Here is a 25,570-nt window from a genome sequence, read left to right as displayed (position 1 = left end):
AGCAGCAGTGAGCACTTGTGAGCCTACTGAAGCAGAAGTGTAAAGGTGGATGTTTATAGGCACTCGGTTAGGTGGTGTTCAGCTTGTTTTGTTCTCCTGGAGGAGCGTCTCACCTGATTTCCTTTATAAGCAGGATTCCTGTCTTATCTGTGCAAGGCAGGAGGCCTGATAAAGGGCCCGCATCTCACAACTCATCTACAACTCTCCCTTAACACACACACACACACACACACACACACACACACACACACACACACATCCCTGAACCGTTTCCTGCTGAGGGGACTTTTCTTTAAGGGACTGTCTTGAAGCCTCACCTGTGATAAGTTTAGTCTCTCCCCCTGGCATCAGCAATGGTGATGAGACTCAACACAAAGACTGTGGACAAACTCCTGTGCACCACACACACAAACACACACACACACACCATCCGCTCCAGGGCCATAACTCACCATCCACTTACTGACCTGGTTACATCTGGACAAGCTGGACTTTGTAGCAGCTTATTTGTCCTTTTCTTTCTGTTATTTTCTATGAACTCCATAAATTTGCCCCAGTGGATTGTTTTGCATCAGAATAAATAATCCTCTCTTTATCTTGTCAAGGTTATGTTGATGAAATGCAGTCTGTTCACTGTCAATTTAAAAGCTCTTACTATGAGAGCATATCTAAAGGAATGACTAAAATGTAAATATAATCTGATATAAAGCACCTGAAAACTGTTTAAATTTTAACACTCCTTACTTTAAGGTGGAATGTGCTGTTCTAATCCAATACACTTTATCAAATTTAGTGAATCTTGCCATTCTGTGTGTGCGCTGACAGAGAGAGACTAATTATCTTATTGTAAACAACTGAGTGCAGTTTGCCGGTTGATGCTGCAGACAGGTTGAGAAGCAGGAATGCAGATAAATCCACTTTTTAAATCCCAAAAGCTTGAAACATAAACTCTGAGCTCCCCTTCTGCAAGTAAAGGAGTCAGCATCAGGACTGTCCCCAGCTCTCAGCAGTTGTCTGTCAGTTCAGTGGCTCACCTTTGTCCTCTCCGCACTTGTATTTTCATAGTGATAAAATATTTCTCTCTCTAATTGAGGCCACTGGTAACTTTGGGCTGCTGACACACTGGATTCCACCATATTACTCAGTTAATGTTGTTTCCTCAGCAATACGTGTTTGCAAATTAGAGAGGCAGAACGGAGGAGTGCATTTAAATATCAACTGTCTTCCTTCAAAATGACTCACCCCACCTTTAACAAGCAGCAGCCAAGTTTAACCTGGTTTTTAACTTTTGCCACAGCGCAGCATCATCCAGCAAGTTGCTGCATTGGCCAGTCACATAAGTGCAAGTGCCCAGTCCTGGTGGATTACACCAAAATATGAACACAATATGTCTACTAGTGGCCCACTGTGTTTTATCAATACTTAGTCCAATAATCGAAGCTACAGTTGTTAAGAGAGTGTCTACTCCATACAGCAGCAGAAGCAGAAGAGAGGCAGAACAGAACAGCAGGAGTCAGATTTTTAAACGTAACACTACAAAAAGGAAGTGATCACAGCTGGACATGATAATTGAATATGGTTATATTTACTAAAATCTGCTGAAATGGCAAATAGTCATGCGGGTATTCTGTTGTTCAGTACATTACCATGGAGGTGTTAGCTGGTGCTAATCTGGCAAAACTAAATCTAACTTGGCTAAACCAGGCTACCCCTGACAGGGAGCTAACATTACCACCAGCGTATTCTAGCGTTACATTATAACTCATCTGTGGACATCAGCTACTGTTCAGGTCAGTGTAGGGACGATTGATAGACATGGACCAACCTTCTAAGAATTCATGTTGTTCAAAGTAAGGAGAAGATTTAAAGATCCAACGTTAAAGATCAGAGTTAGTGCTCAGATGTTATTGAGCATAATCAACGAATACCTTCTTTCCTGTCAAATGTCCAGTGTAATCCGTAACACTGGTGTTAACACAAGTTTATTAACTAGTGGGAAAATTTCAAAGTAAAGTAAAGTCTTGTCTAATGGTGTTGTAAACCACTGTGCAGAGATGTGGTTTGTGATAAACTACCAAATTCCCAGATCTCTTCCTCAGACTGAACCTCCTAGATTGTATAATGCATACTTCCTGCAGCAACACATCTCCACTAACACAAGTTCCCTCTATTATTTTGGGAATCGTGGGAAAATTAGCAGTTTTGTCTGTTCTGAAACACTGAGGGCGTGTCCGCTATGATGACCTGAAAACGATCTGAAACATGGACATCTAGCAGCTTTTATGGTCATAGTTTGTTTATTGGTTCGTGGACCTTATAGTGTAGGGTGACGATGGCTCTGGCATGTCACCCAGCCATGTTTCAGGTCCACACAAAAAAATCTGCTAAAAACACTGCACAATCATGTTCATTTCTGATTTTATTGTATTGTATGTGTTATATCATTGTTCTCACCTGCCCACAATTAGTTCATTTTTAAGTGTTACACAATGTTTTTGCTGGTCACCTGACACACTGCAGGATTCTAATATGGGATATTTGATAACGACTAAAACTATTTAAATAAAAACTGAGCGAGTCCCTCCAAAGTGAAGACCATGACATCTTCTTTGTCAACCTGCTGTTTCCAAGAGTCTCAAGAGTGAACCTTCATGCTCAATAAATGATCTGCCTTGGCTCTTAGTCTAAAGAAAATAAAACTTTCACCTCCTCTGACTATTGGCCTGATGAACGTGGCAGGTAGTCTCACCCATATGACCTAGACTGTTCAAACAGTCATGATCCAGAATAGGCCTATGCAGCATTGTGATGTCTATGTCAGGGCTGTCCAAACTTTTCATGCCACACTTGGACAAAAAGTCTATAGTCCTGGGCTTTGAGCTTTTTATTTCAAAAGGTTGTGAAATAAGACAGCTGGAAAGAGAAGTTCAAACCCTGGTTCCTTTCTCACCACTGCACAGCTGGCCAGTTGGGATGTAAAGTCGGTGAGTGAGTGTCGTGAGTGTCGGTTTTGGAACGTTAAGAAATGGTCAGAGACCCATCCCCACCCCCACAAACTGACATCAGAAGGTGTGCTGGGAGTTGGTTCCTGAAGCTATGTGCAAATCTGACAGTTCTGAAGGAGTATTCTGGCCCCTGCACAGTGCGGAGAAGCAGCAAAGAGTTTCTAGATGGGATTGTGTGACGCGCTTTGTGCGTTGACATCACACATTCTGTGTGATGAATGGACTCAGTCTCTGGTGTGCTGATGAGTCATTTCAGAAGGAGCCTCAGATCTCTGTGCCAGCAGAAGCAGTTGTGCCCCAGCTGCTCGTGTCCAGCCGTGTTTACAGCCCATGTGTCCTTGTCAGGGCGACGGGCTGCAGCCTCCAGTTCGGCTGATGAGCTCCTGGAGTCCGTCACTGGCTCCGCAGCTTCGGTGTGACGTCACTGAAGCAGAGAGCAAAAAGCTGTCTTTTTGAAAGTCACTGAGCTGGGCTGTGAGTGTCTCCAGTGGAGCTGCTTGAAAATCCCTCAGTTGTTTCGCTGAGGCTTGGCTTGCCAACAGTCAGTACAGATTACTGCTTTTTGTCACAAAAAAGACCTTGATGACAGAATAAATTCAGTTATGCCAAATTATCGGAGCTTTCAGGCAGGGAGCAAAGCTTTAATTGGCTGCTCATTCCCAGTCTTGGCTCTCTGTTTGCTTTAGACTCAACTCTCTCCATCTCTATTGCTTTTCTGCTGGCAAGCTCACGGGTTTTAAGATCTCAGTGAGGCGTATTTTTGGACGGCTGAAGAATGCTTGAAGGAGACTCTTATCCCTCTCAGCACTGATGGCTGTGAAGCGTGAGCATCGCCTGATCTGATAAGATATGGCAACCTCTCTGTGGCTCAACTCTGTTTGTTGTAGCCCAGAAAAACATAGCCAGCCCGTGGCAAAGTACTGAGGGTGGTGCCAATGTCCTCATTGTCTGTCTTGTTGGTCACATAATTTGACGGTCTGTTGGTTGCCGTCAGTGCAAATCAGAAGAGGATGCAGGGAAAGGTGAGAGGACAGGCAGGTCACAATACAAGAATGGATGATTTTTTAATGACTCCCTCAGGAAAATGGCAAAGAGAATATAAATTTCACTAATTATTCCACCTCTTAAATGGCTGCATTTTAGATTTCCAGCAGTACAGGATGGTTGGACCCTGTTGTGAACATCCATCTACAAATGTGTTGTCACACTGTATTGTCAAAACAGTTTGATGTGAGGCTTTGTTCACATGGAAATGTCACCAGTTGAATTGACAGTTGGAACCAAACCTGGCAGCCTCTCTTCCTCATGTAATGTTGTGACACAGACCTCAGATTCATGCAAACACTGCAGTTTTCTTTTACTTGTGCACTTTAAAACATTGACAGCCATCGCTGCACAGAAAAAGCTCTATTTTAGATAGAGGTAAAGAGAAAGGTAATTCTATGTTTGGATGGAACTTCTTCATTTCCCCATCTAATGCAAAGTATGAACACCCTCCTGTTTTAGACATGACAGACGGATGGTTCATCCAATCATCTGCCAAGTATTTTTTTGAGAGTACCTGCCCTTTTCCAAAAAGGACAGCTTCCCCGACGGTTCTGTAAAATAAATCATTTGTTCTACTTCTTGTTCAATTAGTGGAACGTAGTGCCTGAGGCAGATTTTTAACATTAAAAGTCTTCCAGCCACAAAAGAACAGTACAGATTATGGCTTTGCTTTGCAGACAATGACCTTCCTTGTATATTAGGATGTTTTGAAGCACAGCGTGAAGAAGTTGGGTTGACAGTAAGTGCCATCGAGTTTGTGTGGATTGCTTAATCTGCTTTTGGAACTCGAGCAAAAAAAAAAAAAACACACCTGTAGCTGCCAGTAGTCCCTCGTAGGATGCTGATTGGCTGCACCACTTTTGGTGCAGACATAAACAGATAACTTGAGGCCTGGATTCTTACGTGATCATGGGAATCCAGCTGCCTCACAAGATAACTCCTCCATTGTATAGGGGTGGTATCAGGCACCACAGAGGCAGGTATCTCAAATCCTGGACAAATTAACCACAAATATGTGAATGACTTGATACCACTAGAGGCAAGTAAAGCACTTGTTTGTTTTTTCTTTGGTAATTTGTGTGAACGAATCCTTTAAACAGAATCCTACATGTGGTGATTTAAAAATGGTTTAATCTATGGTCCTTTTCATTAGATGTCATGAAACTGGGTGCTGAGTGTAGAGAGCTGTTTTTGTTGGCTGTGAGTGAAATAAAGATCTAATGACCTTGTGAATCCAGTCCTGTGTGAGTCAGACATCTCTCCGTTTTTCAAAGACTTTAGTATGTCAAGATAGGCTTACTATAGCAGAGAGTCTCCCCCTCCAGGCCAGCGGGGAACTTTGAGCGGCAGTGTAGCAGGGAGGTCAGTCATCATGAGTTCAGAGGAATCCATCCTCATAATGTACAAGTTCAGTGACAGAGCCAATGATACATCAAGGCGTGGAGCACAGTAATGCATCAGTTACTGTATGAAAGAATGATGGTTACTCAACACTGTGGCCACTTTTAGTCTCCCCGCTGCTCTATATAATGGATCTTTTTTGATTTAGAGCGCAAGCTGCACTTTGGCCGAGAAATAGAGCTGGTTTTCACTTCACCGTTAGCAGCTTACATTGTTTATGATAACGCCTTTTATTTATTTCTTCTATGAAGATGAGAAAGCAAAGCCCTTTGTCTTTTATTTCTGGTTAGTCAGCAAGGTCGTGGAGCAGAATACAAATGACCTGAGCCCCTGAATCACCACTGCTGAAGTCGCTCATGTGTTGGGAGTGAAACAGGCTGACTAATGTCTTTTGGCCTTCATCAGTAATGCAATACTTTAATAACAATAAGGCTTCCTCAAAGTTAGTAATAATTGTTATTCAGGCTAATTACAATGAATAATATTCCATAATGGCACCACCTTTGTGGTGTCAGACATCTAATAGTGCTATAACCTTTATTACAAACCATTTCTCTGTAGCTTCATGCTGTAGAGTTCTACATAAACTTTAACAATGCAGGTCCACTCACATACCAAATGTTCTCTTTTAAATATTGGAATGCGACCATAAAATAACCAAAATGGAACCTTACTATTGAGTCATATTCCAGGATAACAAGAATTCAAGGATGCTGTACAACAAAATTAAAGTTGTAGTTACACACAAAATACAATCTGTATATAGATAACTAATTAAATTAAAAAAAAAGACACAAAATAAATACATATACATGCATACACCCAGAAAACAATTCTGTTGTGCCTTGATTCTTTGAAATATCACAAGTAATTTTTAAGAATTAAATTACCTAAATGACTGTCAAATCTACAAAGTTTCAAATGGAAATATATAAAAGAGGAGACTCCTTAAATAAGTTTCGACTTTCCTGTATCTTTGTTGGAGAATATTCCAAATATGAAATTAAATGGATGACAGTGAAACACGCACAAGTGCTGGTTCCAACTTCAGAAGTTCCCATGGTGCCTGACAGCACCAAATGGCACAAAACCAAAGTGCATTTTTTAAACTTGCGTCAGTGTGAATGACGTCAACAAGACACTGGTGACGTTCAAATATCAAATATCAAATATAACAGATTTTTTTAATGAGTGTGCACCACATATTATCTGATATGTAATTATGTGTCATTTATGTGTCAGGCAGAACTTTATGTATATTTGATCATCTTTTTTTGTCATTTCTGTTGAATATATACATATATTTTGCCCTATTTGTTTCTTTTTTTAAATTTATATCTATTTGTAATTCTTAAAAATACCAGTCAAAGTTTCAGTGCCCTGATATTTGGACATTAGAACAGTAAAGATTATCATTAAACTGTAAAATATCCTGCCTCCATTACATATCTATGTCACAAGTGTTGTATAAAAAAGTATGTTTTTATTTCTATAGCCTATATTCTGTATATTATATTCTGTATAAAGGATATCGGCCAGTATATCTATATCAGAATTTCTGAAAATCTCTAATATCAGTATCGGCATTTGGCCCAAAAATCCAGTATTGCTCGCAAGGGAGAAAAACACATTTGCAATTGCTTGGTATGAGGAAAATGTTAATGTTTTTTAATAACGATGTAGGATTGAAAATTGAGAAGGAAAGCTTCCTTTTGTTCGAAGGGTTAAAAGAACTTCAAATTCATTTTCATGCACAAATGGTTTTACATTACAGCTTTGCTTGCACTGCTGCTAAAACCTTGAAATTTTCCCAAATCAGCACCATTCTACTTTCGATCCATTTTTTGTTTGTAAGGTTCAGTGATTTTCAGACACAGCCCTGACAGAACCTCTGTGTGTCTGTTTGTGGGTCGGGTCAGTTCAGAGTGCAGCAGTGACGTTCTGTGGCTGCTTTTTGTAAATGATTAAAGAACCGTGCACGAAGGAGAAAAGCGGCGTATGCGCAGACCACCCACCACCACATCATTCCTGGCAAAGCAAACAGGCTCCGTGCGTCTGAAGGCGAAATATAATCCGACTTCACAGCAGTACAAACTTTGAGCACTCTGTGTGACTTTATCTTCCTCCTCTTTTTCCTCCCTCTCTCTTCCTATCTACCTCTGCATCTTCCCTTCTTCATATCTGTCTGTCTCTCTGTCTGTTCTGAGCACAACCTCAGGGATACGTCTAAAGAATAGATGAGAAGGTGAAAATATGATTTTCTGCTCTGCCACAGAAAGCTGAGTGTGAACACACCCCAGTGACACAAGACATACAAGCCAAATAACAGTGCAGCTACAATTCTTCCTCTCTCTCTATTGACTCTATCATAATGCATCAGTCATTAGATTCATTAAACACATGGAATTATGATGCAGTTTTTAATTATTTGTGATTCTTTTTTTCATTTACACAGTGAAAATATTGATTTGATAAGGATAAAATCAAATACAGTGAGTTTAATTAACACTGAAAATAATAATTGCATAAAACAGGCAATGAATCTTTCAAATTAAGATTTTAAAATATTTAGGCTGCTGCATATTAAGTTTAATGCAACAGTAAATACAACAGTACAGAATTTTGGGGGGAACAATAAAAGAGGAAGTGATCCATAATTAAATTATCAATGTAAACTCCCATTATTGGACTTATATAGGATATTCTACGTTATTCTTACTGTCAGTAAATTCAGTATACAGACTGAAAGCAACAATGAATTATTCCTGTGAATGTATCTAAAGCCTAATATATTATTTCAGTCCTTTGTGCCAAAGACCTTCATCACAAACACAGCAATGAGCCACAGTGTTGCAGTGGGTGACATGTTCCTTCATTACTATGAACACACACACACACACACACACACACACACACACACACACACACACACACACACACACACTGTGAGTAACGTTAAAGATAAGTAGACCTAATTTTTAATGAATAGGCTGAAACACTCAGAAACACTCGCATTATCCTTTACAGCCTTCCCACTTCAAATCCCTCATTGAATATCTTAAACATTATGGAATTTATGCCCATTATTACCAGTTTTAATATCTGTAGAGAATCCAGGACATGTCATGCATTTTAAACACCAAGTATTCTGTAATCCATTTCATACAGTCATTGTACTGAATGGTTTTCACTCAGCTGCTGTGTTCATAACAATCTTTAAAGATGACAAGACAATAGAACAACAATTTTAATCTTCATAAATAGGCTAGAATGCAAATAGGAGGCTACAGCACAACTATAAATCATTTTTCCATTTCTGCCCTCTGCCTTTAAAATAAAGAAAAAATAAAGGGGCAGTGCAAAGTACATAAAATAATAGGTTTTTATCAAACATGTCCATGCTATCAAACAGCCAAACAAATAATGATATTGAAGTGTTGCTTTACAGTGTTGGTTTCTATAAAATGAATATATACATAGATTTCTGCAGATCTCCTCTCCGCACATTAAAGTTGTACTGAGTGACTGGTAGGGATGTGCACGATTGGTCGATTACATGATTAAATGTCAACACCCTCGCCAGTCGGCACCAAAAATACAAGTCAGTTAAACTATTTATGAATATTTCATTCATGCACAATGCCACTTAACTGTTGCCTTCATGATGTCTTGCAGCTGCTCACCACTAGTCAGGGCTGCAGCCCCATCAGACAGCAGCTCCTCTCACCGTACGCTGTGAGTGTGTTTGCCCCGATGGCTCAGCCAACCCCAGATGTTTATATCAGCATTGTTGGACAGATGACAGCTCATAAAAAACAGCACAGTTTGGCAGTTTTTTAATCTAGAAAATGGAAATAATGTTGAATGTAGACTGTGACTGAATTAACTGGTATTTAATCACTGGAGTGGAGCAACATGTGACCACATTCAGCACAGACACGGACATTAACCTGCAAGCAGAGCAGCTTCAGGTTGTTTACCTGCAGACACTGTGAAGCATTTAGTGAGTTGTTGTCATGTTTTGTAGGTTAATGTGTAATGTTTGCATTGCTCAGTGCAAAGTGACACGCATTTCAGCAGCATTAAGGTACAATTTGGTGAAAAGCTTCAAATGGCTCTTAATACACACAATACTTTTTCAGACAGTGTTAACATTATCAATTAATAAATTGGGCTCAATTTTAACTGCTTTCTGAGTGTTTTCTTCCTGTTAGACTAGTTGAGTAGTCTAAATTAAATTTAGTATTTAATCAATAGGGACATTAGTCGCCAGGAACAGCCCTAGAGACTGGGTGTGTTCAAATAACAAGGGAATACAAGTTATGAATATATTTTAATACACTTAATATATTTTAAAACCAGCCCAACTTACGGTAAACCACCCCAAATTCTCTACACCTGCCCAAGCCCATTTTTACCTGCACAACCCAACCTGAAACAGCCAGAAAACTGCACACTCTGGCAACGCTGCTGCGAGGTTGAGTCAGAACACATTGGTCATAGAAGCACTCCAAATTATTATCAAGTTTTTCATCAGGTAACAATGGGAGCCATGACAACGAGAAGTTACAAACAGTGTGTGGTTGATAGAGGAAAGTGTTAGCATGTTTGGTTCCCAGGTGAAAGAGACTGGGTTCATGTTGCAGGTGAGTCAGTATTCTGGGCTCCAGACCCTCTAGAACCCCCTGGGGCGACCCTGGCAGGCTCACACTGGCTTCCTTATACTTTCTCTTTTGAATTCCTCCCTGCCGAGTCACCCAGCAGGGAACCCTCATCAGCATGGAGCAGGCCGGTCTCACCAGGTGGCACTACGGAGAAGAGCCCTCATTATACACACACACACATCCACACATTACCACCATTACCACATGCAGTTTAAAGCAGCCCCGTCCCATCAGCTCCGTCTCTCCTTCAGTCACTAATCAGTGCGGCGGTCCAGCATGCTGATAAGCTCGCAGAACAGCCTCGAGGAAAAGTTCAGTCTGTGTTTCTGACTCCTCTCCCCGTCTGTCCCTTTCATCAGTGGACTGATGAGGACTCGGCCGACTATGTGAGTAGCCACAGTGTGTGTTGGTTGGACAGGGGTTATGTTGAGTGTGTTTTCCATCATAACATCTCCTGACCTCTGCGTGGTTACTAACCCAATTACTTTTTCCACCTACCTTCCTCTCCTTTAATCAATCTGAAATGAGAAACCTGACAGAGTGAGCAGCAGACACCCAAACAAGTCTGATCTATATCTACAGATATGCACATCAGAGTGTCTCCGTTTACCAGTCTCTCCGTATCGCAACAGTTAACGCAAATTCAGCCAATCCTTGTGAATTCTGCATGACCTTGCAAGTTTGTCCAACTACACTTGTGCCCGTAATGTCGTTGCAAAAAAACATCACAATGTGCATCGCAATGTTTTAGAAAAGCTCCCATGAAATCAGGCATTTTAGGCCACAACAATCCCCCAAAAAGCCCACGAAATCCTGAAGGGACTGGTTTACACCTGCTATTAACACGTGGTCTGTATTGGGATACAAGATATGGGAATTAGGGTTGGGCAATTGGATGAATATATCACTTATTGACACTGGGCTGAATCCATTGGTTGACTGTTTCTTGGGCAATATTTGTCATATTATTTTGTTAATGTAATGGTTTACGATGAGTTAACAACAATTAAGCTTGTCTTAGTTTGGTAAAACGGAGAAGGTTTAATTCAGAAGGCGTCCAGTTGTATTTTTTGTTGTTTGTTTGTTTAAGAAGGAAAATAGGTGTGAGAATGTTTAATTTCTTAACACTTTGTGAGTTTATTTTTGTTTACTGGATGTAGCAGACATACACAGCGCACATAACGTAGTGATTTCGCTGCTTGTATGCATCTCGCTGCTCAGAGGACAGGATAGGCTGGTGGTTGCCAGTTAGAAAATGTGAACATGTTGCCCAACGCTAATCTGAATAATGACATCTGATCATGGAGACTTTGCATGTACCACTAACACTGCTGCTATGTAATGTAATGTAAGGATGGAGGGTTCCTCACCTCACGAGTTATGTCCACTGCCAGCATCCAGTAATGTGTCCTTTATGCAGAGAGTACTAAAGACATTATAGAACTTTTATTAACAATAACCTCAACTTTTTCCATAACTGAACTCAGGTGTTTTAGTCTGTTTTTTTAAAAGTCACCCAACAATTACACTAATATGCCTCACTTAGGCGACCATCCACACTCATGAAACACAGAGTATCACTCGTCTTACAGCTGAAATCCACGAGGCGCGGCTGGGTCATGTTACAGCTGCGGCACGTCAGCTGGAGCTCGTAGCAGCCATTCTACACAATGCTTGTGATTCCACCAGCAGCGCCTCAGCGCGTTCCAGAAGTATCTCTGCGCTCCGCTCCGCTTCAGATATGCAGAGTCCATTTTTGACGGATGCTGCATCAATCAGCACAGAGCACATCGAACGGGCAGGAAGTCAGACACAGAAAAGGCAGGGAGAATCTGGCTTATTTTCAAAATTAAAGACTCGTGCAGACTCATGATCATTAAGACTGACAGAAAATAAACTATTTAACCATGTAGCCTGCTGATCCATGGTAGAAGCACAAAGAGCAAAGCAAAAGGACCTGATCAACAAAATCTGAGCAAGAAAACATAATCAATCAGGCAAAATGCTCCACTGCTGAAATGCTTCTGAAACGTTGTTGGTGAGGCTTGCAACTGTGCGGAGGATGGATCAGAATGGTGGCGCAGACGTGCCGTGCTTGGTGGAATCAGCCAGTTAGAAGCCCATGTAACACTGCTTCAACATGTAGAGAAATACATGTTACAGAAGTGCAATGCCTTAGTAACAGTTGTTAATCTATAATTGGACAGTTGCTGTTCATAGGAGGGGCTTAGTGAAGGGCCATTTAACTTTGGTGAGTACAACACTATCATAACCAATAGAAACCACAAGCCAAACTATGAGAATAAGAGCTATGTTATAAGAAACTGCAATTACCTTTTAATACATCATGGTATAAAAATATATTAAACAAAGACGCAACTTATAATAAAAGAATAAAAATACACAGTAGTCAGCTTTCACTTTTATTTCTCGTCTTTCCTCAATCCACAGTTTCCATTTACAGTTTTTACTGTTAACATGTTCGACTGTATTAATGCAGCCCTAGAATTTCAGGGATTAGTTTTTTGTTTTTTGGTTGAACGAGCTGACTTTGGGACATGCATGAAGTGTTTTGGTTGTCTGAGTGAGTTTTGGAGGTGTGTGGCCAAGATGCATGTTATGTTAGTCATGCAGACTGTATGAAGAGTTTTGAAAAAGTGGCGTCAGTGTTGACCGATGCTTGTTATTGATTGAAAAAAAAAAACAAAAAAAAACTAAGAGGCAGGATTCTTTCACTTCATTCTGTCTTCATCAGAAACTCCAAACCACTGACAGCTCCTCAGGTCCTTTTAAACTCCTAACTGACTTTTCTTTACTCCTCTCCCTGTGTGTCAGGCTTGGTTCTAGAGTGGATTTTGGTGGTGTGTGGGGTTGTTACTGTGTGTGTGTGTGTGTGTGTGTGTGTGTGTGTGTGTGTGTGTGTGTGTGTGTGTGTATTGTATTGCCTTTGGTGTGTGTTGGGTGGTGGTGTCATGCATGAGGATTTGAGACGGTGACATAAGATGTTGGACTTCATGGCCCAACGTTCTCTGGTAACGAGGATGACAACTGATTACTGTGTGTGTGTGTGTGTGTGTGTGTGTGTGTGTGTGCGTGTGTGTGTGTTTGTGTGTGTGTGTGTGTGTGTGTGTGTGTGTGTGCGTGCGTGCGTGCGTGCGTGGGTGTGTGTGTGTGTGTGTGTGTGTGTGTTAAATTATATTTGTTCTTGTGGGGAACAACATTCTGGACTCCACAAGTTTAAAGGGCTGATTGAGGGTTAAGACTCAGTTTTAGGTTGAAGGTTACACTCTAAGAAATAAGGGCACTAACTAGAATCATAAAGGGTTCTTCGGCTTGGCCATGGGATAACCCTTAATGATTTCTAGTAGAACCTTTTATAAAGGTTCCATTTGGAACTCTTTCAGAGGGTTCCACCCAATATAAAGGGTTACACCTAGAACCACCTGTGAAAGGATTCACCCAGATCTCCATATGCGAGGTTCTAAGGGATCAAATTTCAAGGGAGATCCCTTCACTAGTTCCACCCAGATCCCTCTTAGGAGTTCTATTAAGAAACTTTTCACTTTTTAGGGTGCTAACAAGAACCCATCCAGGGGTTCTACCAATAACTATTTTATATTTCAAGGGTTTAATTGAGAAGCAACTCAGGAATTGTACTGAGAACCCTTTTGTATTCCAAGGGGTTTATCGAGAACCCACCCAGGGGATTTAGCTGAGAACCCTTTTATGTTCCAAGAATTTTATCTAGAACCCACCCTGGGACTTTTACCAAGAACTCTTTTATATTCCAAGAGTTTTATCTAGAACCGCCAAGGGGTTCCATTGAGAACCCTTTTATATTCCAAGGCTTTTTTTTAGAATCCATAATGGGGGTTCTACCAAGAACCCTTTTAAATTCCAAGGATTTTATCTTGAACCCATCCTGGAACTTCTACTGAGAACCCTTTTATATACCAAGGGCTTTATCTATATATATTATGATACAAAGAACCCTTGAGGAAAGAGGGAGGATTGTTTAAATCCATGAATATCTCCTTCTTCCAAAAAGTGTTCTTAATGGAACTTGACAAACCATTTCTTCAAAAAAGGGGGTTACTTCAGCAGCAAATTGTTCTTCATAGAACCTCAGACCTCAGGAAGAACCCTTTTGGAACCCCTGTTTCTAGTGTGTAGAATTAGGTTAGGGTCATGCATGTAGTTGTGATGGGTTGGGTTAGGGTCAGGAGCCAAGGAATGAATTAAGTCAATGACAGGTGCCCACAACTATAGTATAACAAGGGTGTGTGTGTGCGTGTGTGTGTGTGTGTGTGTCTGTCTGTGGATCACAGACTCCAAGTCTCTGAGGAGTTGCAGCTCTAAACGCTCTTTTGATTTGAATCTGGAAGTGAAGTTGGGGTTGTGGTTTTATTGTGCGTTTGTCTGGGCCCTGGGATGAATATCTGTATACCTGTCATGGTATTACAGAACATTTACACACACACACACACACACACACACACACACACACACACGTATCCCAGAGTCTACAGCAGTAATTGTCAAACAAGTGCTGAGCCTCAGTTCAGTTTCTGTGCTGCCTCCTCTCTGCCTTCACTTGAATCCCTGCGATCACGTTGTTATTTTATTAATGGCAGAGCGTGTGCAGCAGACGTTTGTTTTCTGGTACCTTCCATCCAATAAAGGCTGAGACTGCTTGTTGATTCTACCTGAGTTCAGCTGCTGTTGGTTTATTCTGCAGTAAAAATCCACAGAGACCAGCAGTGCATACAGCTTTTGTTTGTGAGCTTACATCTCCTGTGCTGAGCATCTTTAATCCTTCTCTACAACACAGATCTGTTTCTAACTCCACACATCATCTCAGCATAACAGTTCCAGACTCTGTGGTACAAGGTGATGGTCACTGATGAAAGATTAGATAGATTAGATAGTTCAGATATTTTGAAGTGTGGCTGTATGAGGTACTTATTCATAGTCAGTGTATTACCTACAGTAAATGGTGGGTGATACACCTCCAGTTTGGAGAAGCAGCGGGAGCACCAGTGTAGGAAGCTAAGCAATGTGCTGCTGTGGACAAAGTCAGCAGGTATTTTAGACGCCTAAAATGAATCAAAATTATGAGCTAAAAAGTCCTAAAAATTAGATAAGACATCAAAAGTATGAGATGAAAAGTTAAAATTATGAGATAAATAAATTGAAATTATGAGATAAAAAGTCATAATTATGAGAAACATGCCATAGTTGTAATATTTCTAGTTTTATCTCATAATTCTGACTTTCTTTCACCAACAGAAATGGGCATCCATAAACATCAGTTTAAGTGTGCACTATAACTAGAATATTTTCAACACTTTATTTTGCTGTCAAACAGCCTTTTGTGGCAGAAAATTAACACTATAAAAGCCAAATGTTCCTCTCTCAAACTAACCAGACTCAATTTGCAAAAATATTAGTTCTGCAGTGGTAGTACATCACATGACGCAGGAGTTGCTTGTCTACTGCTGCCTTGAGCTGTTAGCTTGTTCGTGTTATTGTGTGATTTACGCGTTTTATAAGGCTAGTTTGGATTTACCAAAGTCACACAACAGCACAAACATGCTGACCAGCAACCCTTGTGTTCTGCAAGGTAATATTACCGTTTTTGCAAATGGAGTCTGGTTGAGCAAGAGAGAGCGATATTTGGCAGATATAAAGACAGTTTCCCTTCAGAAAAGTCTGTCTGACAGCAAGGCACAGCAGTGAAAATAATTAGCATACACTTAAAATAAAGTAGATTGTTTTTAGGTAAAGCTAAAAACAGCGCTGTCAAAAGCTTTAGCAGGTCCCTTAATTCCATTGTTGACACTGTTAAAATGATCAACGTTCCTTTATGGGATTATGAAAGCAGGACTTTAATTCCCAAACTCGTAAAGTCCTTCTTTTTGCTCGTTGATGCCATTTTCATGAATGAACACTTCCTGACACATGGGGCGGGAAGCATAGCCGTATATGGTGTTACTGGAGCGTTAATTATGCTAATTTACACATTTCATGCACGTGCACTCAGATACACACAGGCATTTACACAATTAACTGAAGTTAGGAGCATTTACTGAATCTGATGTGGCATACTTGTAAGAACCTTTCAGACAAAATAAAAAGGAAGAGAAAGTTGAGATAATGTCCCCGTTAGTCTGGATAATCCACAGAATACTCTGTCAATAGGGACAACTTCTGCAGTAGAAAGTAGTTTCAGTGAAATCTATCTGTTTGGCTAGAAACCTCTAGATGGCAAGAGTTGAGGGGGGAAAATGCTTTTCTTGTGTTTTTGTTGAACTGCCCCTTTATGTCCCAGCATCATGTCCAGTGAGCAGAAGCTGTCTGATGCTGCTCATCCACACTGCAGCTGACTCACTGTGACTGAGTCAGACACTAATTGCATGCGGTGATCTTTTGCAGCTACAAAGTTTAACACCAGCACATCATTTATTCTTCACAGCTTTGATATTGCCTTTCATAATGTTACATCATTTTGATGAGGTAACAGCTAGCTAGCTAGTAGCTAATTAGCTAGAATTAATGGGAAATAAACAGTGGGAAGTTCTGTAAAAAAAAAAATGGGATGGGTACAGCCCTTCTTTTGAGACATTTTTAGACACACCCGGACACTGATATCACAAATGTGACAAATTCACAGCGGGAAGAAACAAGAGAGGACGGAAATCTGATACTGATGCTGTCAGCAGCTAATGACCACGGAATGTTTAGCCACGGCTGGTCTCATTAGATCTAAGTCAAATGTCTAAGACACCAAGCCTTTTCTTTACAGTCCTTTGAGTTGTTAAAAGCCTGCAGGTTGTAAATATCAGTAGTACAGGTATATTGGTTTATCAGTCCACTGGCTAAATTATTGGCTGTCAGTATGTGTTCTTTCTGAACGGACACAGGCTCTCACTACAAAGTCAGCAAACATTTATAGATTACTTTAATTTGTTCTGTTGTTCTATCAGCACCTTTTAAGAACTGATTACTGTACAATACCATGACAAAGAGGTCTGGGATTGGTTGCAAAAGAAAACACCTAAATCACATAAGAAGCAAGTGCTGTTTCTCGATCCAGTTGTGCATTTTTTTTTTTTATTATTATTGTGGCCTCTAATAAATCATATTTATTTAACATATTGAGTGTGAAAATACTTAAATGAAATGCTTATTTATGACTTGAAACCAAAACCTGCCAAGTAGCGTTAAAAAAAAATCCCAAAGTTCTGATGTAAGTGTAGTGTCTGGAGTTTGTGGGTTTCTTCCAGTTGCTCCAGTTTCCTTACTGTGAGAATCCGTCTCACCAGGCTTCAAGTTATTTGTCTGTCTCTGCAGCCAGTCATGACCCCAGGAGGGACTACTGACAGCTGCGTATGGGCGTGGTTTTAGGTGACAGTAAGAAGCATCCATGGAAGCAGCTCGTCTCGAACAAACAATGGCGGCTTAGCATAGATACTGTGATAGCATCAGTTCTATCAGAACTGGAGAGTATTTCTTAGAACCACACTTAGGCCTGGACAATATAGCTTAAAAAAATTATGATAGTGAAGATTCATATCGGTTAGTATCAATAATTATTGATCATATGACTGATGACATGGGTTGAAGTGGCTAAGGTGATAAATTAAGAAGAGCTGCAACAATTTATGGAATAATTGATTATTATTAGATTATTAAATTAATTCCCAACTATTTTGACAATCGATTAATCGGTTTGAGTAATTTTTTTAAGACCAAAAAAAGTCAAAATAATCTGATTGCATCTTCTTAAATGTTAGTATTTTCTGTTTTCTTTCTGGTCTGGATGTCATTTTATGGACTAACAGCTCATTGATTAATCAAGAAAATGATCAACAGATTTTTCAGGTTTTTCAAGAGACAAGATGGTGACAGGATTAATTAATTGATTAATCGAAAAAATAATGATAGATTAATCAACAATGAAAATAACTGATAGTTAGCTCTAAAATTAAATTTTGTTTGTTTATCACTGGGTGATAAGGACAGAATCAAATATCACAATATTTTTGACAAAATACCTCTATATCAATATTGCAACAATAGTGAAGGTATGACTGTTAACACGAGGGTTGCAGATTTTGAGCATTTTCCTTCCTGATAGTTGAAAATGAAAACAATCAATCTATCAATCAGTAATAATTAATAAGATAAATAATGCACCTTTTTTTCCTGTTTCCTCTCATTTTAAGTTTAAGTTTCCTTATTCAACAAATTACTTGGCAAGATAAAAAATGACAAATTAGGCACAATTACTGCCATTTCTAGACTAATGATTAATTACTGATTAATACAGTTTTCACGAGTTAAATTTTTAACATTGATTAATTGATTAACCATTAACATCCCTAATCAACACAGCAAGATTTCTGATAATCAGCACTGTGGATGTAATGACTAATTAGGTGAAGACAAATAACAGAACAGTCTGTAAGGTAAGAAAATTATATCACTTCACTGTAATACAGCATTTAAAAAATGATCAGGAAAAGGCGACATTTATGTGATATCATGATGTAATGATATAAGACGATATCTAGTCTCATATCACAGAACAATACAATATTGATATACTGCCCCGCCCTAAAACCGCACTGAAGGCTTTGCCAGACGGAAAGCAGTACTCTTTCAAAGTGTCTGCCCTTTTCCAAACAGTTTCTAAGGCTGATTTCCCAGATGTGTAACATAACATTCCAAGTGCCATAGTGAAACAGAGAATGGGTGCTCTAGGGATCTATGGGTTCCAGCCACAACTTAGTAACCCTAGGCTGATAAAAGTTGGAGAAACAACTCAAACGAGACTTAATGTAAGGTCTGGCTGCAGGCAAACCTAAAGGAGTGACTAACTACAGTAGCCTGCTGAACTTGATATTATCCAAGCTTCCATGGGTGCCATTTAAAATGTCAAATTCTAAATTTAACATGCTGAATTTGACTGTGGTTGAAACTTGTCCAACATTCATTTAAGTGTGAGTAAGAAATGTCCCTCTCATCATGTTGGTCTCACTGGGGATGAATCTGCACAGTGTGCTAACTGCTAATGAGCTTTTGTAGTGGAGTTGTTCCCAACATTAGTGGAAACCCCCCTGCTGGTGATGAAGGTTGAAGAGGGGGGGCTGTGGCGGACAACAGCATGTGATGATTGACACATCGGAAGTCGCTGCCAATTGATTGGCTCCTGTTGAAGCGGACTCTCCCCTCACAGGAGCGGTGTCTCCTATCTTAATGCAAAAAAGTTTCATCTGTTCTGCCGCTGGTAATTTATCCCCACATCCCCACAGAAAAGACAGATGAAAGACCAATTAGATTTTTTTTTTTTTTTTTACTTCTTCCAAATGCATGAAAGTCTCTGGCAACAAAAGTGAAAAGGAATAGCAGCAGATTAAAATAATGAGGCTTTTAAAGGAGTTCAGTAGCTTCGCAGGAGTCACTTTGCTCTGTTATCTTTCACCTTCTTTGCTCTGCAGAGAAGACAGGAAGGAGGGAAATATCTCTTTAGGCCCTAGCAGAATTCTGCTCTGTACATGTCTGTTCTTAAATTAGCAGAAGAAGAACCTTTTAAACATCCTGTGATAGATTTAAAATTGCCAGCCATAAAATAATAATTAGAGCTTTGGTTGTTTCTTGAACCCCTGGCTGCTTTGGCAGGGCCTTGCTAATTTGCACTGTCATCTCCACGGCGCAGCCAGCCTTGGGCTGTAGGCGGAGGCGCCAGTCTGATGGGGGAAATAGAACCCGCTGGGTGTTCACTGCTGGAACTATCATCCCCCCGCACACGCTCGCACCTCCGCCACCATCCCGCTGCCATTTTTCTCTCATCACAAGCCGCTTCATCTCCGCACCTCCTCCACTCATCAGTCAGGAGCTGCACTAGAAAGGAACCCTCAGCTATCTGAGAGCGGTGGGCCTTTTCCAGGCCTTTTAATGGACTCTCGACAGCTGACAGACTGTACGTACAGCTGCATTAACAAGGCTTTTTGAACACCGGAGGAGCATGTATGAACATGTGTGGGCAGAAATATGGGACGTATCAAGTTTGAAGTCTCTTATTGCTGTTTTTGCCTTTGTGTGACTCGTGTTCAAGGTGTGTGTTGTCGTACAGACATGTTTATGAGTCTAACATGTAAATGAGTGGGATAAAATTACCAGTTTATTTAATACGTTTGTGCATTTTTTTTTTTCTAATAGATTTCTGACTTGCAGTCTGGTTCTATTTACATTTTGTTGGCTCGGGAAAAATCTGGAGTCTGGCCAACACTTAGTCAAAAAGACTCTGAAAAGTTCTTGCTAGAACCTCAAGACACTTGGAAGAAAGTAGTCTAGTCGAGCAAAGTCTAATGTGAAAGGGTTTATTGGTTTACAAGTATAAAAGAGAAAAGCCCTGGGATGCCTCTAGAGATCAAATGAATTCAGCTCCCAAAAGCTCTTTCTTCTACATTATACCCTGTGGCTTGGGCTAAACCCCACCTTCTTTTCCGAAAGAACCTCCCACCGAGCATGGAAAGAGTAGTGTTGCGTTGGTACACGCCTGACTTCAGGAAAATGTTGTGTTTTAGATGTATGTAGCTATACACACTTCTATTCAGGGCCTGGATACCTCAAGCCTCTGTTTTAGCAGAAGTCCATATTTTGTCATATTACTGCATCTTCCACTGGGGTAGAGTCTAGGGGATTTTTGCTGAAAATGTCTTCTATCATGTTTGACACTACAAGTCCTGCTGCCCCTTGTGGTATATTTTTTTAAAACCCTCATAGTGTTTTTATACAGACAAGTTAAGCATGGAGAACACAACATAACATGAGACATGTTGTCAGATAATGTCCCCACAACAATTTATAATTCGTTCTTCATTCCTGGGGCTGGAGCAGGGCCTTTCTGCATGGAGTTTACATGTTCTCCCCGTGTCTACATGGGTTCTCTCATGGGTTCTAAGGCTTCCTGCCACAGTCCAAAGACATGCAGCTCAGTAGATGAATTGGTGGCTCTAAATTGTCTGTAGGAATGAATGTGAGCAGGAATGGTTGTCTGTCTCTATGTGTCAGCCCTGAGATGAACTGGCGACTTGTGCAGGGTGAACCTCTCTCGCCCAGTGTCAGCTGGGATAAGCTCCAGCCCTGTGGATTACAGATAATGAATGATGACATACTCTTCTCACTGCAACATAGATCCAATGCACCCTGTACATTGTGGCTTTGTGCTTAAGTCATCAATGCAGAACTGAAAGCTAAGCTGTCAATTGCTGCTAAGTTTTTAAGTTATTATCATCACTCCCTGGTGCACTTAGTCGATCTTTGAAGGAGGCCACTAAAGTCCTTTTTACACTGGAAAAAATACCCATCAACACCAACTAATATCTGGTTTTTGTCATCAGTGGTACAACCAGCGTTCACTCCTGGGTCAAATGACTCTGCAGTGGTCACAGGCAATTACTGCCCTCAGCTCTGATGGGTAGTGATGGAAACATGACACCCATTGATTTTCACCCTTTTTTCCTGAGGAGGCATGAAGGTTTGCCACCCAGCCCAGCACTGCAGAGACTTGCATCTTCATTACAACAGACCTTGAAGGTTTGTCTATAAGTGATGAAATGCTCGTCTTGAGTCAAGCGGCTGTGAAACGGTCAATAAACACATTTCATTTCCTATAAATTCTCTCATTTTGTTATTTAGAACAAAGGAACACCTCTCACATCAGTTAGATGAGACAGGTGCGTAGGAGAGAGGTAAGTAAACCAAAAGTTGCAAAAGGACTCCTGCATACTAACTTGCAATATAACATTTATTTGTGACGTTTACTAGACCTTTGTCAGGCAAATTTTGTTATTTAAAAGCTTTATTATAAAGCAGCACAATGAGGAAAACAAAGATTCAGTTGGATACTACAAAAGTACTGAGAGCTGAACACAGAGACCTTTTTCTCTCTGGTCTCCTGCGCACACATGAGCTGAGTCTTGGCACACATAAGAAAAAAAAAACAGAACAACAGGAAACAAGTGGTCGTAGCTGAATTTCATCAACCCTGTTTGTATTGTACATTCACAAAATAATCAGTTGCAGATGAGTGGGTCAACTGACATAACATGGTGCTACCCTTATTTCTTATTTCTATATTTCTGAGTGTTTTTTGTAACATTCTTGATGTGGTTTTTAAAGCTAAGGTCTGAGTCAAGAGTAACCCCTAGACTTTTTACTTTTGGCTTGACTTGTGAGGCAAGATGACTTTAAATTCTGTTTATTTTCAATAAGAATTGTAGTTTTCTTTTTATTTAACTTGAGGTAGTTTTCACTCATCCATATTATGACACTGTCTATAATATTGAATGCCGTAGTGAGATCAAGTGATACAAAAATTTAAATATTGTTGTCATGCAGATATCTGTTGTAGAGATTAGTTTACAACCTGTTTGTTTGTATGGCTGCAAGTTTCTTAACCTAAAATACAAAAATGCAAAAACAAGAGCCAAGTTGTAATTAACTAAAAACAGTTTAAAGCATCGTTTACATTATTTAATGAATACTATCTGTGTGACTGATATATAACCAGTGTAATATAGTGTTTTTCAATGTTCCAATGAGCTGATATACCAACACTACAGTCAACAACCTGAAGCTTCATTAACGATTTCATCTGAATGCACTCCAGGTTTACCTTCATGGCCTTCACTTGACTTTTTCCTCAAAAGAGCAGTTTAAATGCCTTGGGAGTGTTGGAAATGTGAAGCATGTTGTGTACGCTTGACTTGTCTAATGTGCCTGAGTGCCTGGTACAGTAACCCGGCTGACAGCACGCCAATTCAACTGAGGCCGTCGACTCAACCTGAATGTTGTTGCCCTTTTCTTTCCGTCTTTTCCCTCTTCTTCCACTCTGTCTCTTCTCTCTCTCTCTCTCTCTCTCTCTGTCTCCCTCCCTTCTCTTTCTTCTGCTCCCCATTTCTCGACCGACACAGGAGGCCATCATAACAGGTCTGCTCCCAGAGACGACCTACTCTGTGACTGTGGCCGCGTACACCACCAAGGGCGACGGAGCTCGCAGCAAGGCCAAGGTGGTCACCACCACAGGAGCAGGTGCGTTCTGTGTGCACATCCATCTTCCTGTTAGACGGCTCATTTTGAAAGGAACACTTTACAGTGGAGTCCATCTTCATGTTTCAGCAAGATTAATATCACACATTTAGTGGCCAGCTGTGACAAGACTGCATTCAAATGAAATGTGAATTTTTAGGTAATAAAAAAACAACCTCTATTGTTCTAGTATGACCATGCCTTTGTTGGCTAGCTAATGTTAGCAAACTTGTGATATTGGCAACAAATCCAAGACCCAAAAAAGTGTCTGATTTAATGCATCTATTGCCATGACAACATTATTTGCAAGTACATTACAATACATTACACAATCATAACGAATCACTATTACCAATGGGATTTTTGTGACTGTTTTATGATGTGCTGTTGTCTAGGGTCAGGGTACTCAAGTTGCTTTTCCTGGGTACCACTTTTTCAAAATGATGTTATTATAAGAGCCACAAGCATTTATAATAACATTATATATCAGATAAAATGACTTCTTAGTTCAGTTAACTTGATGCAAGCATTGACACTTAAATCTGATATTTAATAACTACAGCTGCATTTTATTTGTAAATGCCTCGGTCACATTTGAAAAACTTTATACAACACTTAACATATCTGAAACATCATTCCGGTATGCAGTCACTGAAATGTTGGAATGACACATAAACCACTCATACCAGGGAAAGAATGAAGAGTATTTATTAGTATCAAATGCACATTAATGCAATCAGAATTATCCTTATTGCTACATAACTTTTGCTCCTCTTCAGCTGATAGCTGTCTTCCTCTGCATAGCTCACAGTCTGATCCTGCTGCACTTTGCAAAGCCTGAAAGGCCATCACACAAAGATCAGCCTTCTGTGTTAATAACAACCTCATTTATCCCATCATACTGTACATACCATTAAATTGACATATCTGTCACTCCCTCCTGGGTCAAACAGTGTGAATCAATTTATTTTCATCGTTCAAGAATTTGCTCGTTACTCCCCTTATATCTCTATGTAACTTAACCTGTGGGAGTGATGAAGTCGGAGCCTAGACACCAAACGTAAGTCATGTTCTGCTGCTGAATAAACATATAATGTGAGTTGTATGACTGAACGACGATAGTGTTGAGTGATAGCTGTGGGATCACTTTCAGAGAGATTTGATGAACAATAGAAACACTAACAGCCAATCAGAGTCCACCCAAATTTCCAGGATATAGCCCACAAACTTAAAACGCTTAAATAACATAATTATAATAAATTAAAGCCTGGCTAATGGATTCTTGCATGATCTCATGATTGCTTATCAAGGGACCAGGCAAAGTAAGATCTTTACCAGGATACATCAATTTAAGCTATAAGTTATGCAAAAGTATGAATAAAAGTTGTTTTTATTTTCATTGTTCCAGCCATTGGTGGTATTGATTATGATAACACTGCATCCACAACAGAAAAATAGATGCAACAGGGGAAACAAGGATGAAGTCAGCCTCATGCAGGTTGTAAACAAATCCACAGCCCGGCCAAACTGAATAAAGGTGAATGTTAAAATTACAACTCACACTGTCAGTGCTGAACATTCATTAAACCCTCTGGGGTCAGCAGTCCTGCTACTGGTATAAAACAAGAATTTCGCCAAACCATTTCAAAACCCCCACCAGTTTTTGTCCTGGGAATATTAAACAAACAAAACTGCGTGAGGAGAATAAAAAGACCAGCATGCACATTTTCAGTCAGGAAGCAGCTCTAGATGGCCCACCCATTTGAAAATAGAGCTATGATAACAGCATGGTAATTTGGTAGTTGTTACTGGATCATTACAGGGCAAGAAAATGTGTGAAAACGGCCAATTTGACTATAAACAGACCTGCAATCTCATAAGAGGTGAAAAAGGTGACGTGTTCGGAAACTGGTCCCCTGCAGGGGGTCTGGGAGTAAACAAATCATTCTGGTGCCTCGGTTTAAACAGGGACCTACATCTTCTGTTTGTGTTTTCTGCAGACATTACTACTTTTACTTTTACCTTAGTACTGAATTAAAAAGTTCTAAGTAAGTTACTAAAGTAAAAGTAAAGTAAAAAGTACTAAGTAAGGTAGTAAAGTAAAAGTAAAGTAACTTAGTAGGGTACTACAGTAAAATTACATTACTTAGTACTTTACTGTTATTTTAGTGCATTATGTAGGACTTTAAATGCAGGATTTTTACTTGTAATGAAGTATTTTTACATTGTGGTATTAATGCTTTTACTTCAGTAGAGGATCTGAGTATTTTTTTACTCTTTTACCTTCAAATGAAGTGGCAGCTAATCTGGCAAAATGTTCAGCTCGTTTACAACCTGTGTGATTGACCGACTGCT

The 25,570-nt window shown here is 40.0% G+C and overlaps 1 protein-coding gene across 7 annotated transcripts in view; it reads left to right on the top strand.

The window, feature by feature from the left end:
- The window catches only part of ptprfa (protein tyrosine phosphatase receptor type Fa), a 467,935-nt gene that overhangs the window by 330,422 nt on the left and 111,943 nt on the right, over nucleotides 1-25,570 (top strand). For all 7 annotated transcript variants that reach the window (XM_084722446.1, XM_084722451.1, XM_084722450.1 and 4 more), the window contains one exon: nucleotides 23,101-23,218. In XM_084722446.1, the coding sequence (XP_084578572.1) occupies nucleotides 23,101-23,218 (118 nt within the window). The remainder of the gene's footprint in view (nucleotides 1-23,100; nucleotides 23,219-25,570) is intronic.

This window comes from Lutjanus erythropterus, chromosome 7, assembly GCF_056507025.1.
Source record: "Lutjanus erythropterus isolate fLutEry1 chromosome 7, fLutEry1.hap2, whole genome shotgun sequence".
Classification (NCBI taxonomy): domain Eukaryota; kingdom Metazoa; phylum Chordata; class Actinopteri; order Lutjaniformes; family Lutjanidae; genus Lutjanus; species Lutjanus erythropterus.
This window is presented reverse-complemented; position numbering and strand designations above follow the sequence as displayed.